Source organism: Schistocerca americana, chromosome 10 (genome assembly GCF_021461395.2).
Source record: "Schistocerca americana isolate TAMUIC-IGC-003095 chromosome 10, iqSchAmer2.1, whole genome shotgun sequence".
Taxonomy (NCBI): domain Eukaryota; kingdom Metazoa; phylum Arthropoda; class Insecta; order Orthoptera; family Acrididae; genus Schistocerca; species Schistocerca americana.
In genome coordinates this window covers 147007897-147024946 of record NC_060128.1, presented here as the reverse complement: position 1 = coordinate 147024946, position 17050 = coordinate 147007897, and the positions used below count along the sequence as shown (strand labels likewise).

At 39.9% G+C, this 17050-nt stretch overlaps 1 protein-coding gene across 1 annotated transcript in view; it reads right to left on the bottom strand.

Moving 5' to 3' along the window:
• LOC124552315 (ras-related protein Rab-27A) overlaps positions 1–17050 on the bottom strand; it is a 70226-nt gene that overhangs the window by 23713 nt on the left and 29463 nt on the right. The window contains exon 4 of the mRNA XM_047126588.1: positions 12547–12661. Coding sequence (XP_046982544.1) covers positions 12547–12661 — 115 coding nt within the window. The remainder of the gene's footprint in view (positions 1–12546; positions 12662–17050) is intronic.

The window sequence follows — 17050 nt, the reverse complement described above, 5'->3', positions numbered from 1 at the left end:
CTCATCGAACGACGCATGTAGTGTAACAGCTGTTATGTAAATTTGTTCAGCCTTGTACACTGGTATGACTACCAACAAGTTATCAGTTAAGATGAATGGGCATACACAGGGGATAAGCACTGGCAACACACAATATCTTGTTGCACAACATGCCCTACAACATGAAAGTTGTAACCTTGGTACCTGTTTCATCAAACACGCCATCTGGATTCTCCCCCAGATAACACTTTCTCAGAACTCGCCAGGTGGGAACTAATGTTAAAACGTGTTCTTCGTTCTCACCACCCACCTGGACTTAATTTATGTTAATTACACTGAAGAACCAAAGAAACTGATACACCTGCCCAATATTGTGTAGGGCCCCGGTGAGCACGCAGAAGTGCCGCAACATGATGTGACATGACTCGACTAATGTCTGAAGTAGTGTTGGAGGAAATTGACACAATGAATCCTGTAGGGCTGTCCATAAATCCCTAAGAGTACGAGGGGGTGGAAATCTCTTCTGAACAGCACGGTGCAAGGCACCCAGATATGCTCAATAATGTTCATGTCTGGGGAGTTTGGCTGCCAGCGGAAGTGTTTAACGAGGAGTGTTCCTGGAGCCACTCTGTAGCAATTCTGAACGTGTAGGGTGTCACATTGTCCTGCTGGAATTGCCTAAGTCCATTGGGATGCACAATGGACATGAATAGATGCAGGTGATCAGAGATGATGCTTATGTATGCGTCACCTGTCAGAGTAGTATCTAGACATATCATGGGTCCCATATCATTCCAACTGCACATGCCCCACATTACAGAGCCTGCACCAGCTTGAAAAGTCATGTGCTGACATGCAGGGCCCACGGATTCATGAGGTTGTCTCCATACCCATACATGTCCATCCGCTCGATACAATTTGAAATGAGATTCATCCGACCTGGCAACATGTTTGCAGTCATCAACAGTCCAATGTCGGTATTGACAGGCCCAGGCGAGGTGCAAAGCTTTGTGTCACGCAGTCATCAAGGGCACACAAGTGGGCCTTCAGCTCCAAAAGCCCATATTGATGATGTTTCATTGAATGGTTCACATGCTGACACTTGTTGATGGCCCAGCACTGAAATCTGCAGGAATTTGTGGAAGGGTTACACTTCTGTCACATTGAACTATTCTCTTCAGTTGTCGTTGGTCCCATTCTTGCAGGATCTTTTTCCGGCCACAGCAATGTCGGAAATTTGATGTTTTACTAGATTCCTGATATCTACAGTATACCTGTGAAATGGTCGTATGAGAAAACCCCCACTTCATCGCTATCTCGGAGAAGCTGTGACCCATCACTCATGCGCCGATTATAACACCACGTTCACACTCACTTAAATTTTGATAACCTGCCATTGTGGCAGTGATAACACATTTAACAACTGTGCCACACACTAGTCTTATATAGGCATTGCCGACTGCAGCACCGTATTCTGCCTGTTTACGTATCTCTGTATTTGAATATGCATGCCTATACCAGTTTCTTTGGTGCTTCAGTGTATTTTGTTTAGTTTCCTCAATCCCGCATTCCTTCTCAGTAACTAATGCTTTCTTCATTCCCTTTTAGTTTTCTACACTATCTTTTATTTTCTGACCTGTCTACTTCCTCCCTCATCTCTACCACACTTAGCTTTCTACTCTCATTAACTTTTGCACGATGTTTTGTCAGTAATCTCTGTCATGCTTATCTTCACCCTATCTTCCACCTTTAAGCTTTCACATTTCAAATCTCATTCAATACAGTCCCCAACAATCAGTCTTTCATTCACATCCTGTGTGGTAAGTCTCCCCTGACCTCGGTGACTTTTCTGAACTCTCCCCATTTCGTAAACCTCACCAGTCCTTTTCCTAAATCCCATTTTCTTCCTCTCCAACCCTTCTGCCAGAACAAGCAGCCACTGGCTCCAAAAGGTTGCACATATTTTTAGCTTTTATATGTCTTTCCTCCTGACACCGCTTAGTTAGTAGATTTTTTTAATCCATCCAATTATAGCAAACTGTGTTACCATTCTTTCCTGAAGGTATCAAGACTACAGTGTAACCTCATATGGAAGTGAATTGTGGATGATAAACAATTGAGACAAGCAAGAACACAGGCTTTTGAAATTTGCTGTTACAGGGGAATGCCAAGAATTAGATGAATAAATCAGATAACTACAGAGAAGGAACTGAACTGAACTGCAGAAAAGAAGAAATTTATGGCACAGATTGACTAAAAGGATGGACTGGTTGACAGTACACATCCTGTAAAATCAAAGAATCATGAATTTGGTAACAATGGGAAGTGTGGGGAGAAATAATTCTAGAGGGAGACCACAGCTTGACTACAGCAAGTGTGGTCGCATGGATGTATGCTGCAGTAGTTATGCAGACATGAAGAGGATTGCACAGGATGCACTAGCGATGGGAACTCCATCAAACTACTTTCCACACTGATGACCACAACACTGGTCAATAGTGAGGGGAAAAGTAACATAATTAAGGAAGGATCTGTGGCAATTAGTCATATCCACAGGCAACGAATGATCGATTGAGTACTGAAAAAAAGACTTGTCAGCCAAACAGGTGTAGTCCCAGTCACAAGTGTTGACTGAAATTAATTTTCCTGTATGTTTTTAATGTCTGTGGATAATCAAGCAGCAATAGTTCAGAGTAACTGACAGGAGAGAGCATTTAAACACATATCATGTAGATATTTGTTAGCAGACAAATTTTTGGGGCTAATGAACTGCAAGGTGATAAGGGTCTTTAAATAAATGCAGAAATATACATTATATGTTAAGAAACTGAAACACTGGAAGTAAAATAAAAACTCACAAATTTTCATTGACTTCACGTAACACAATGAGGTCTCTACAATATGAAGGCAAATAAGCGTAGCTGTTCCTACACTTGTCTAATTCTTGCAGTGTATTTTCTTTTTCAAACTTCTGAGACTGTTTTACAGTAGTGTTGTATGCCTGTCTGTCTATTACTACTTTCTGCCAGACAGGAGAAAGTGAAAAGATGATTCTAAAATCAATATGTGAAGATCATTCAAATGAAAATCATAATTCTACGTCTACATATGTACTCTACTAGCCACTTGAAATGAACAGTAGAGGGTTCTCCTGATTGTATCACATATTAAAGATTTCTTTTCATTCCATTTGTATACAGCTTGTGGGAAACATGACTCTAAATGTCTTTGTGTGTGCTGTAATTAGTCTAATCTCTTCTTTGTCGTCCATACAAGAGCAATACAGAGGGAGGTTTTAATACAGTCCTGGACTCCTCATCAGTTCTCGAAAAGGCTTTTGTGAGATAGACTGTATATGTCTTCAAGTGTTTGCCCATTCGGGTTTTTCAGTATGTCCACGACATGCTACAGTGAGCTGGATGAAGCCTGAACTCCTTAGGGATTTCTGTTTTATGCCAATTAGATTCTGGTCCAAGGAAACTTTCTCTGCCTAATGTTCCATCTTCCAATGCTAGAGACAATGTCAGAGGCTTTAATGACTCAGAAAGTGGTTACAATCTCAAAGTAACCTCAGCCAGCCAAATCGTATGTCCATAGCCATGCAGCAACTGGTTTGTGAAATTGTCAGACAGGTGCTCAAAATTGCAGAATAGTTTCGATGTGTGTTATGGAGCTTGTAGTGGGGAACAGTTTGCACTGTTTGCTTTACTTAGAACTACGACCCACAACTTGTCTAATTTCATTCCTCCTCCTTTTCTGTACCGCCACAGTAGCAGTGCATAAAACCCCTCCCATACACAGTCAAATGTACACAAGAAATACAAAAACAAGTATCAACCTCTTCAATGGGCTACTTCTTGTGCCACTGTCTGTTGCCATGTGTGTAATTACTCCCACATCTTGGGGAATCTTCATGCAGCATGGCATAATCTGACAAGTTTTGGAGGACTTCCTTAAAATCGAGTGATTGCTGCAATTGTAAATTGCCAACAATTTAGAGCTTTGTGCAGCAGCAATGTGACCATGAAAATAAGCATATTACATCTGATTTACTTTGATACTCTCGTGAAGGATTTTATTGGAGGAGCAAATGCAGACCCATTATTTTTATAAAAATCTGCGTTTCTAGAATTCCTTTCCTTGATTACTACATTGACAAACCAGGTTTTGGATTGATGCCTTGTAGGACTAACACTTTGAACAAATCCCAGTAGTCAACTGGTACCCATTTGCACACACAGGATTGTTGTTTCAGTGTATCTGCATGTGAACTTTCAAACTGTTCAGCATATTTGTTCATCTCATTAACAATCATTGTTTTTCGGCCAGGTGAAAAAAGGAATGCGAAAATATCAAGTGTATTTGGAGATTCTACAAAATGCAAATTTATTCCTATCTGCATGACAATTAACAGCCCACATTCTGCAGGACCACTGTCAGCAGTTGACAATTCTTCAACATCACTTTCGCCACTTGATGTTTCCTTATAGCACAACACAGACAGGCAACTCTAGCTCAGTTTGTAGAGCACAGTCTAACGGTTAAAACCTGTCTCTTAGAAATAATAGGGGTTGTCATCAGGGCAACAAGGATACATCAGCAGTAGCAGATTGTGCACTGGGACCAGGGGACCACTAAATTCATTTCTAAAATACTACGGTTTCATTGAGATCCAATCACTAGTATGCTAGGCTGCACAGGTAGACCACAGAAATTCAAAAGCACAAAAAAAAACCTTTAACATAAAAGGAGGATGATTGAAATTAAATAAGTTGTGAGCTTCAGTGTCAAACAAAGGAAATAGTGACAACTCTTCCCCACTACAAGCTTCACAACACAAGTAAGCATGACTCGCAACCTTAGACAGAAATGTGATGGTATCACAAACTGACTGTTCAGTAAGTTGAGCCTGTTTGATGTGGTGCAAACTCTTAACTGAAATTTTTTCCCTAGTGAAATTCAGGCACTTCATAAGTGCTGGTGATGTATAGTATGACAGAAGCTACATTGAAAAGTGATATAGCTTTGTGCCACATATGTCTAATAAATAAGACCACTAGAACCTGATGAAAGTACACTATGTGATCAAAAGTACACCTGGCTGAAAATAACTTACAAGTTCGTGGCGCTCTCCATCGCTAATGCTGGAATTCAGTGTAGTGTTGGCTCACCCTTAGCCTTAATAACAGCTTCCACTCTTGCAGGCATACGTTCAATCAGGTTTCTTGGGGAATGGCAGCTGATTCTTCACAGAGTGCTGCACTGAGGAAGAGGTACCGATGTCAGTTGGTGAAGCCTGGCATGAAGTCAGTGTTCCAAAACATTCCAAAGGTGTTCTATAGGACTCAGGTCAGGACTCTGTGCGGGCCTGTCCATTACAGGAATGTTATTGTCGTGTAACCACTCTGCCACAGGCTGTGCATTATGAACAGGTGCTTAATTGTGTTGAAAGATGCAATCGCCATCCCCGAACTGCTCTTCAACAGTGCAAAGCAAGAAAGTGCTTAAAACATCAATGTAGGCCTGTGCTGTGATGATGATGAGGTCCCATACTCCGAGGAGCATAGGGAACGATGCAGGAGACCCACACCACTGTACTAGGCAAGGTCCTAGCGGAGGTGGTTTGCCATTGCCTTCCTCTGACGGTAATGGGGATGGATGATGATGATGACAGAAGAACACCCAGTGATCTCAAAGTAGGAAAAATCCCTGAACCCACTGGAAATCGAACCCGGGACCCCAAGCACGAGAAGCAAGAACGCTACCGCAAGACCACGATAGTGCTGTGATAGTGCCACGCGAAACAGCAAGGGGTGCAAGCCCCATCCATGAAACACATGACCACACCATAACACCACTGCCTCCAAATTTTACTGTTGGCCCTACACAAACTGGCAGATGACGTTCACCGGGCATTCGCCATACCCACACCCTGCCATTGGATCACCACAATGTGTACTGTGATTCATCATTCTGCACAACATTTTTTCACTGTTCAATCGTCCTTACACCAAGCAAGGTGTCATTTGGCATTTACCGCATGATGTGTGGCTTATGAGCAGCTGCTCGACCACGAAATCCAAGTTTTCTCACCTCCCGCCTAACTGCCATAGAACTTGCAGTGGATACTGATGCAATTTGGAATTCCTGCATGTTGGTCTGGATAGATATCTGCCTATTACACCTTAGGGCTCTCTTCAACTGTCGGCAGTCTCTGTCAGTCAACATTTGAGGTTAGCCTGTACGCTTATGTGCTGTACGTGTGCCTTCATGTTTCCACTTCACTATCACATCAGAAACAGTGAACCTAGGGATGTTTAGGAGTGTAGAAATCTGGAATGTTCCAGAAACGGGGCATTGACGTGTATACCGTCAGTCGTACCTAGCCACCAGCAAGGTTGAACACCTGAAGATGATTGAAAGTTGCTCTGCAGAAATATAGTGTGAATTTGCACAATGTGATCTGGCAGCAAACCCTGAAGACTATTTACAAGAAGAAATTTGTTTGGAAAAGAGAATAAAATAAACAAAAACAAAAGTGTTTCACAAGAAGACAGACCCACAATCCCATACTGTTGTAGATGTTTGCAATTTTGTTGTTGCGATGTGTACCAGGAGTCAACCCAAACGAATATGCTTATTAGACCTCTTGTGTGATGCCCAATGTTGTTGGAAAGTGTCAGCTTGTTTCCTGCTCAAAGAAAATGATTTTTAAAGATGAAGTTTATGTGCCCATTGATATAGAGGTCCAAAGTTAGTGTAGTGCAATACTAGTTTCATCAGTTTGTGTTAATAGGGACAGTAAAACAAAGAATAACCAGTACTCCACCAACAATTAAACAGCTTTGCTGCCTGGTAGCAGCAGTTGGCACGGACTAGGGCAGTGCTATTGCTACTGGAGCCCTGGTTATTCTTTGTGTTTTATTGTCCCTGTTAATGCACATCAATAAAATGAAAATCGTACTGGATGAATGTAGGGCCAACCTATTGAATGGGCACATAAAATTCCACTTTGTAACAAGAAACAAATTGACACGTTCAGTCAATGTTGGGCATTGTGTGAAAGACATGATGAGCAGTGTTTGTTTGGGCTGACTGCAGCTATACACTGCAAAAATAAAATTGTAAATATCTGCAGAAACATGAGAGAATATGGGTTTGACCACTCTTAGGAGAGACACCCAGCACAAGACTTGCGAAATATTCTCAGACTTCAGGAAGAAAGTAATACTTTCAGTTTCAAAGAAGAAAAGTGCTAGTATGCATGAATAGTGTGGCAAAGCATCATTTTACTAATTCAGGTTGCAAAATATTAACAGCAATTATTTACAGCATAAAGGAAAAATTGAGGAAGCTTTTCACAGTGTTGATGTGGATAAATTCTTTGAAATTTTAATAATAGTAGGGAGCAAAAGATTATTTACAATCTGTACAGAAATAAGATGACAGTTATAAGATTTGAAGGACATGAAAGGGAAGCAGTGGTTCAGAAGGGTGCAAGACATGATTGTAGCCCATCTCTGATGTTATTCAATCTGTGCATTGAGAAAGCTGTCAAGGAAACCATGAACAAATTTGGACAGGAAAGTAAAGTTCAGAAAAAAGGTATAAAAAAATTGTGGTTTGCTGATGACAGTGAAATTCTGTGACAGGTGGCAAAGAACTTGCAAATGCATTTGAATTGAATGGACTATGTATTCAAAGGATATTATAAGATGAATATCAACCAGGACAATGGAATGTAGTCAAATTAAATCCTGCAATGCTGAAGAAATTAAGATTAGAAAATGAGACATTAAAGTAGTAGGTGAGTTTTGCTGTTTTTGGGCAGAAATAGAGAGGGTATAAAATGCAGACCAGCAATACAGTAGTAAGTAAGGCATTTATAAAGAAGATAAATTTGTTAATATCAAAAATAGACTTTAGTGGAATTTTTTAACATCTAATACCAACAGTTAGGAAGTTTTTTTCTAATGATATCTGTCTGGAATGTAGCCTTGTTAAGTGAAATGTGAACGAGAAGAGAAGAGAAACTTTTGAAATCCAGTGTTACAGAAAAATGTTGAAGATTAGACGATGGTAACTAATGAGGAGGTATTGAATCAACCTGGGGAAAGTAGAAATTTATGGCACACGACGGTCAAAAGGATGGACCAGTTAATACCGCACATCCTGAGGCATAAAAAAAGTGTTAATTCAGTATTGGAAGAAAGTGTGGGAGCGGTCCTGGCCTTGGCAGCCAAAGACTGTGGTCATGTGTGTATGAGTTGCATTTGTGTGTGTGTGTGTGTGTGTGTGTGTGTGTGTGTGTGTGTGTGTGTGTGTGTGAGCGCGCGCGTGCAGGGGCATTTTCTATTCTGATGAAGAAGACTTGCTTGGCCCAAAGCTTTGTTTGACAGTCTTTCTGTTGTGCCTATCTGCGACTCAGCATCTAAACTACATGGTGAGTAGCAACTATCCTTTTCATAATACTGTCATCCCAGACTTCCTATTGTTTGAGAAAGTCAAGTAAGGTTTTTGACAGATCCTGGATGGGAAGAGTAGGTGATTCACAGATACAACAAGTTTTGCTCCCACTAATGTTTGTGAGAACAAAGGATTTCTGTATATAGTGCAATATGTGAGAATACAGAAGCTGAAGCAGGTAAGTGAGAGACCTTATAAAAATGAACTCAAATTTTGCAAATAAAATTCTGAAGTTGTTCACGAATAGTTTCTGATTATTTTGGCATAAGTGACCTGTGGTCTCTTGACCTCATTACAGAGTAATAATGTATTTTTTTCCATTTGTTACCTCACTTAGAATTCAACAATTTCCTTTTCAATGGACCTGCAGCTTGCATGAGGTCAAAGAGCAACATATTTTTTGCTGCAGTATTTATCTATTTATTCATAGTGATACAAGTTACATGGTGAGCTAGTTTCATCATTTTGCCGTTATCAAGTGTACCTGTGAAGATAGTTTAATGGGTATAATATTGTTCCTTACATCTATGTCAGTTTACAACTACACATGGTACCTTACACTTATGTCTCAGCTGGTATGATCCATATGACATCTTCAAGCATCTTTTTGTTATGATTTGATCACATTGTTTATTTCTGTGAGCTTGTAAAGTTATTTTTGACAGCTTTGGCGCTAGCGATGCTCTATTTTTTATGGAATTTCTATTTCATGGAATGTCAGTGTAGCTGTACATGTGGTGCCAATAATCCAACTCATCTACATATACATAGATACTCCTCAAGCCACTGTACAATGCGTGGCAGAGGGTACCCTATACCACTACTGGTCATTTCCTTTCCTGTTCCACTTGCAAATAGCGTGAGGGAAAAACGATTATCCATATGTGTCTGTATGAGTCTCAATTTGTTGTATCTTATCTTCGTGTTCCTTATGCGCAATGTATTTTGATGGCAGTAGACTCATGAGGCAGTCAGATTCAAGTGCTAGATCTGTAAATTTTCTCAGTGATGTTTTTGTCAAACACAACATCACCTTCCCTCAAGTGGTTACTATTTGAGTACCCGAAGCAACTCAGTAACACGTATGTGTTGTTCGAACCTACCAGTAACGAACAAAGCAGACCACCTTTGAAGTACTTCGATGCCTTTCTTCAATCCACCATGATACGGATCTTAAACAATCAAGCAGTACTTAAGAAGAGCTCACACTAGCATCCTATATGCAGTCTCCTTTACAGATGAACCTCCCTTTCCTAAAATTCTCTCAATAAAATGAAGTCGACCATTGGCTTTCCCTACCACTTTTCTCACGTGGTCGTTCCATTTCTTATCGCTTTGTAACGTTACACCTACATATTTAAACGACTTGACAGTGTTAAGCAGGACACTAGTATACGAACATTAAAGGTTTGTTCTTACTACTCATCCGCATTAACTTAAATTTTCCACATTTAGAAGAGCTAACTGCGAGTCATTACACCAACTAGAAATTTTCTCCAAGTTATCTTGCATCTTCCTACTGTCACTCAACTTTGACACCTTACTGCACAGCACAGCATCATCAACAAACAATCATGGAAAAAATATATATATCACTTCCCTGGGGCACTCCTGACAATATCCTTGTCTCCAATGAACAGCCACTGTTGTGGACCACATACTGGGTCCTATTGCTTAAAAAGTCTTCAAGCAACTCACATACCTGTGAACTTATTACATATGCTCGTACCTTCATTAACAGCCTGCAATGGGGTGCTGTCTCAAGTGCTTTCTGGAAATCTAGAAATATGGAATCTGCCTGTTGTCCCATCTGTAATTCGCAGTACATCATGTCAGAAAAGGGCAAGCTGAGTTTTGAATGAGTGATGCTTTCTAAAACCATGCTGATTTGTGGACATAAGCTTATCAGTCTCAAGAAAGTTTAATATATTCCAACTGAGAATGTGTTCAAGGATTCTGCAACAAACCAAAGTTAGGTATAGTGGTCTGTAATTTTGCAGGTCTGTTCTTTTACTCTTCTTATATACTGGAGGCACCTTTGCTATTTTCCAGTCACTTGGGACTTCGTGCTGGGCAAGAGATCCATGATAAATGAAGGCTAGGTAAGGGACCAATGCCACGGTGTAAAACTGAACTGGGATTCCATTTGGACCTGGTGATTTATTTGCTTTCAAATCTTTCAGATGTTTCTCTACGCCAGGTATGTCTATTACTATGTCATCCATACGGGAATCTATCCGATGGTAAAATGATGGCATGTTTGGACAATTCTCCTGTGTTAACAATTTCTTGAACATGAATTTTAAAGCTTTGGCTCTCATTTCGCTATCTTCAACTGTCACAAGAGACTGGTCAACAAGGGACTGAATGGAAGCCTTAGACCCAATTAGCCATTTTATTACATAGGACCAAAATCTTCTCGGGTTCTCTGCAACATCTTTTGTTATGGTGTGATGGTGGTACTTCTTATATGCTTCATGCATAGATCTTTTCACAGAGGCACAAATCTCTGCTAACCTTTGCATGTCATCATCTGCGCATTGTCTTTTAAACCAAGAGTGCAACAGCCTCTGCTTCCTCAGCATCTTCTGAATTTTGTTATTAAACCATGGTGGATCTTTTCCATCCGTTATCCACTTACTAGCTGTATAACTCTCTAGACTACAATTTACAGTCTGCTTAAACCTTGCCCATAATTCCTCTACACCTCTCTTACTGGACTAAGTGATGCCACTTCACTGTCTAAGTGAGATGCTAACAACTGCTTATCTGCTCTATCTAGCAGAAACTCTCTCCTAGCCTTCTTGACTGATTTACTGACTTTTGTAATCATAGTTGCTATAACAACATCATGATCACTAATCCCCATTTCTATAGTGACATTATCGATAAGGTCTGGCATATTTGTAGTTACAAGGTCTAAGATATTTCCATAGGGTATGGGCTGCTGAGCTAACTGTTGAAGGCAGTTTTCAGAAGAAGTGTTCAAAATTAATTCGCATGACTGTCTGTCTGACCCCTCCCCCACAATGAATCCATGGACATCCTAGCATAAACTTAGTACGTTAAAACTGTCTCCAAATAGTATTGCATGATATGGGTATTTATGTGCTACGGACAGTACACTTTTTTTGTCACAGCGAAATCAGGTGCCCGGTAAAAACATCCAACAATAAACTTGGTTTCACCTAACATCTTTTATATGTGACCACATAACTTCACTGTCACACTCAACTTCCACTTTCCATCAGTAAAGCTCTCAACACTGCTATGTACAACTACTCATCACCAACTAACACTGCAACAAAAACCAACCTGATATGAACTGAGCAGAATTCAATGCAAGCTTGATGGGCATTACTGCTGAAAACAGCAAGTACTCTTTGTGAACAGAACAAGTTTATCTGCAAACAAGACAAACCACACTTACTGTCGACATTTTCACTGCTACGCAGATATTTTCAGTGCGATAGATGTTACAGACAAATAGGGGTAAAAAGACAAATGAAATGCAATTACTCTTTAATGAGACCATGTTATAACCACATTACTCAGAAAATATTCCTAAACAATCTCTGAAATTTTATCTGTACAACTCTGGTTCACACTCTAGAAAGAATCCACAAACACGGACATTGTTGTACAAATAACTCTTCAATGCAGCATATATTCAGTGGGTCTCAGCGTTTGGTGTCAATAATAAATGTAGAGCTGAAGTGGAAACCATGTTTCATGTGACATTTGAAGCAGCCACAGTGAATACCAATAGATAAATTTTGCGCTTCCTGTTCTCACTTACCTCGTTACGCTTCTTGGCACCTCAAATAAAATTTACAACTTCCATTTGACTCACCATTCTACTTCAGTTCCTCTCTCTTCTTTTCTTTACTGACAAAAAAAAGTGACGGACACTTCCTTAAGTTGTAATTTATTTTACTGATCAATCAACACACAGGCATTACTCCATATCAACACAGAAAGCCAATGTCTGGGGTTTCCATATACCACCAAATATTTAAGCAAAAACAACAACAACAACAAACAGAAAACACTGACTGTTTACAAGAAGCAAACACCAATTGCTGAGACATGTTGTCATACCCTCAACTGATCGAGCCAGTTCCGTATTTCGAGGAATGACTGTTCGTTAGTCAGGTCAAACAGGAGCAGGAATCCCATGGCATCTCGGTAGAATGCAGTTGTTAAGCTACGAAATCTATGCAGATCAGAAAAAAAAGATAACACAGTAGTTAGAACTAAACTATAACTAGTGGGTTATTTAATTCCAACTAGGGCATACAGCTGTAAGGGCCAGTAGATGAGTTCTGCAAGCGTACGTAAGCTCACCGGACAAAGGATTAGCCGCCTAACTTGAGGTTCCTGCATATGGTGTAGAACTGGAGACTGAGGTTTCACAGTATGCTGAGAATGAGAACATTCGAAGTGAAGCATATGCCCGGAAATATGACGGAAAAGGATATTCACTGCGTCACTTTCAAAGGAATTGGCCAACTTTTGCCTGGCATTCCAGCCCGAGACGCTGGCAGTCGTGCATGTATGAGGTGAGCTTGCCTGCATGCATGAATTGTGTAAGTGTCTCTTTTACTGATGAAGGCTGTGACTGAAAGCTTTATGTCAGCAGCTTTTAATTGTGCCTGTCTGCGACTTGACGTGTCTTCTCTAAGCTAAGTAGCAATCTGTCTTTTCCTACATTGTTGATATTTTTGGCTAAATGATTCAGAGAAAGCACAGAAGGCCCACATTTTCAACTCCACAAGTCACCTTATGGCAATGGCACTCATACCATAGCTCACAGGGGAAGCTCGATGTGTAGGTATGAACTATTTTTAATATTGTGGAAGATTAATAGCGATTTGTAAGTAGTCAGAAAAAGTTCTAATTACGAACTAGTTAAAAACCTATGCAATACTGACTTATAAATCATTTTCTTGAATGAAAAATACCAAATTTTTTCCTTTGCCTGAGAGTTGGAGGGTGGGTGGATGGAGGATGGGGTCGTGTGGCTGCCGCCTTTCTCCCCTTGCCCACAGGCATGGGTGCCCTTGATTTATGGTGTTTGGCAGAGCGTATTTGTGAACCGCTGTCAACTTCCCCCTTTCCTGTTCCAGTCGTGATCATTTTTTGGGAAGAATGATTGAAGGTAAGCCTTCATGTGAACACCAATTTCTCTTAATTTTATGTTTATGGTCTTTACATGTGATATAGCTAAGAGAAAGCAATATATTGGGTGATTCTTCTACCAAATGTCATTCTCCCATCTTTAACACTATGATGCAGAATGCCTCTCTTGCAGCATTGACACTGGAGTTGGCTGAGTACGTCTGTAATGCTCTCATGCTTTCTAAATGAACCTATAATAAAAGGTGCTACTCTGCTTTGGATCTTACCTATTTCCTCTATCCCTCCTATATGGTACATATCGCGGAATGATAAGCAATACTGAAATATTGGTTGAACGAGAGTTTCATAAGTTACCTCCTTTGTGCGTGGACTACAGTTCATGAGGATTCTTGCAATGAATCTGTCTGGCACTCACTTTGCACGTAATTAATTTTACATTGTCATTCCTCTTTAAACCACTCCATATGCATACTCCTAGATATTTTATGGAAATGACTGCTTCCAATGATTGTTCTACCATTGTGTAATCATACAATAACATGTCATCCTGACTATTTATTGCAATACATTACATTTGTTTATGTTGAGAGTCAAATGTCAGTCCCAACACCAAGAGTTAATCCTCTGCAGGTCTTCCTGCAGTTAGTTGCATTTTTATAGCACTGTAAATTTTCTGTATACAACGGAAAAAAACTAGTATATCTCGAAAGACAACATTAATTTTGATCCAATGATGGCATATGCCACCAAGGGCACAGTAAATGTACTGATAATGGTTTCGATGTTGTCTGCCAACAGATAGTGTAGCAGCATAGCTATAGCGCACCATCTGCTTCTATCCTTTAACAGGGAATGCTCACAGCCGAAAAGCTCAGTGTGGTGCAAACATGTGAAGCAACCAGGCAACAATTCCATGGAGATGCATTTGTGCTTGCTACAGCCAACTGAGCGAGTTTGAAAGGGGTCAAATTGTGGCCTTATGTGTGGCAGTACAGCCCTTTCAGAGAATTGCTACAGAAATTGAACATGTTGAGAGAATTGCTACAGAAATTGAACATGTTGTATCAGTTATGCAATGATGCTGATATCAGTGATCACATGAACATTATCACACCTGTAGATGAGGTTCTGGACTTCCACACAGCACAGATGACCACTACGATCTTCATATTGTAAGGACAGCAGTAGCAGATCATACAGCTACCACAACACAGATAAGAGGGCTTGTCAGCCCAGACCTGTCAATACAAACTGTTGCGAACTTGTTATTAGCAGTGGAACTACGAGCACACACACCTCTAGCCTGTCACAAGCAATCCAAGGTAAAGAAGGAAGAAAGATTAGGTTTTAGTGTCCCGTCAACAATGAGATCATGAAATTGGATGGGGAAAGGAAATTGGCAGTGTCCTTTTCAAAAGAACTATTTTTGCATTTGTCTAGAGTGATTTGAGCAAAACATAGAAAACCTAAACCTGGATGCCAGGACAAACATTTGAACTGTCATCCTCCCAACTGAAAGTCCAAAATATTATCCACTGTGACACATAAACACTGTACGAATAATGTGCATCCACAGTGATCACCAAAGTCTCCAGTCTGAACCCAGTTGATCTCTGCCCGCAAGTCACAACTGTTAACGAACCTCAGGGAGGTGGCATGTGCCTTTAGGATGGCGGCGACTAATTTTTTGTCGAGTGAGCTTACTGGACTTGTGACAGTTGCACAAGTATTACACAGCGTTTATCAACGCGTAACGTTATGGGTGTGATTCCGTGATGGTGTTACAACTTTTAGGGATGATGGAGAAGGGTAACTATATTAATCTGAGGTAAGGGACACTGGTCCGGAAATGACTGAGTCAAAAGTTGTAAGCAAAAATTGTTCCAATACCTCTAACAGTCAAATATGTGTGCCTGTACCATTGTTGATAAGATTGTAGGGTAGTAGTATGGACCAAAACATGGAAATACTGTCTGGTAAACATCAGCTCTAAAATGCATATTTTAAGAGATATGAGCACTTGTCCATCTTCAATACCGTGAAATACATCTCTTCTCCTGAACAAGTGCCAACAGCTCTAAAGCTGTACAGTTTATAGCCCATATTTGCTCGACATTTCTTTTTGTTCTGATAGATACTGCCTCCTCCGAAACTATGGACATCAAAAAATTTGCAGTGAAAGAGATGTTTTTCATGTTATCAAAGTGATCACAGCTCTTAAGGCATGCTTTTTGAGCCCATGTTTACTACACTTTTTTTCCTGTTTCAGTCCATATTACCACCTCTGAAATTTGTGTACTCTACAGTGCTAGCAAAAACAATACCAGTAAATGTATTCCACTATCAGAGGTATTAGAAAGATTTATGCTTATAACTTTTGATACAGCCATTTTCAGACCAGGTTCTCTTATCTTGAATTGATATATTTACTCTTCTCGACCATCCCTGAAAATTTGTATCATCATCACATAATCACTCTGTATAAGTGCAAACATATTTTCTTTGAGAGAGTTATAACCAGCTATTTATTTCAGTCACAGCAGTGGGAAGATATAAATGATTACAACTAGTTTCAGACATTAAACACCATCTTCAAATCTCAAGTGGTCAGTTACAGTTCCAGTAGTCACATTTGTTGCTGTGAATGGCAGTGTCAACATTAAAAATTAATTACCAATTGAGATTGAAGGGCTCTCTCTGGCTGATATCAGAACACTTGTATATTCTCACAGAAGTGACTGAAATAACCTGATGTGAGTTGCAAAATGATCACACAACCTTGTCTTTCAAGCAAATTGTCACCTGAGTTACAGATTAAATATGCCTCTATAACAAAGCTGTTAAATGATTAGCAGGCAAATAAGCAGAGGCAAACTGTGAATGACGTGGCGCAAACACAATTCCCTAAATTTGACACATTCACTGCAATGACCAATTTCTAAAATTTAAACAGCACAGCGATTTTTCCAGGAAAAAATCCTGTGGTTCTTAACACAGTATGACAAATTTTCTGTCAGTAGGAAATATCAGTTCCTTTTTAAATTAGATGGGAATTTTATAATGCTGCACTAACATGCTTTATCAATCAATCATGCAAAGGTTCTCATAAGTAAATGCTGCTGCTATAGCATAACATTGACAAAGTTTGACAATTCACTCGGAATCCATGATTTAAATCTATATAGTTACAGGATCAGTAACGTTTACGCAGCACGATGTTACTGGTAAAGTGATTTTTCATTCAACCTTGACATAAATTGAATTATTAACAAAATCCAGAGCCATCTGATGGAGGTCTTTACAGAGCAGCAGCACTCAGCTGGATGATGGTGATGACGACGACGATGATGATGATGTTGATGATGATGGTAGATATTACAAGTGCATTAAATGTCAGTGTGACTGAATGTTGTGACAGAAGCGCATTTAAATATAATCACAAAAAGGAAACACTTAATGGGTG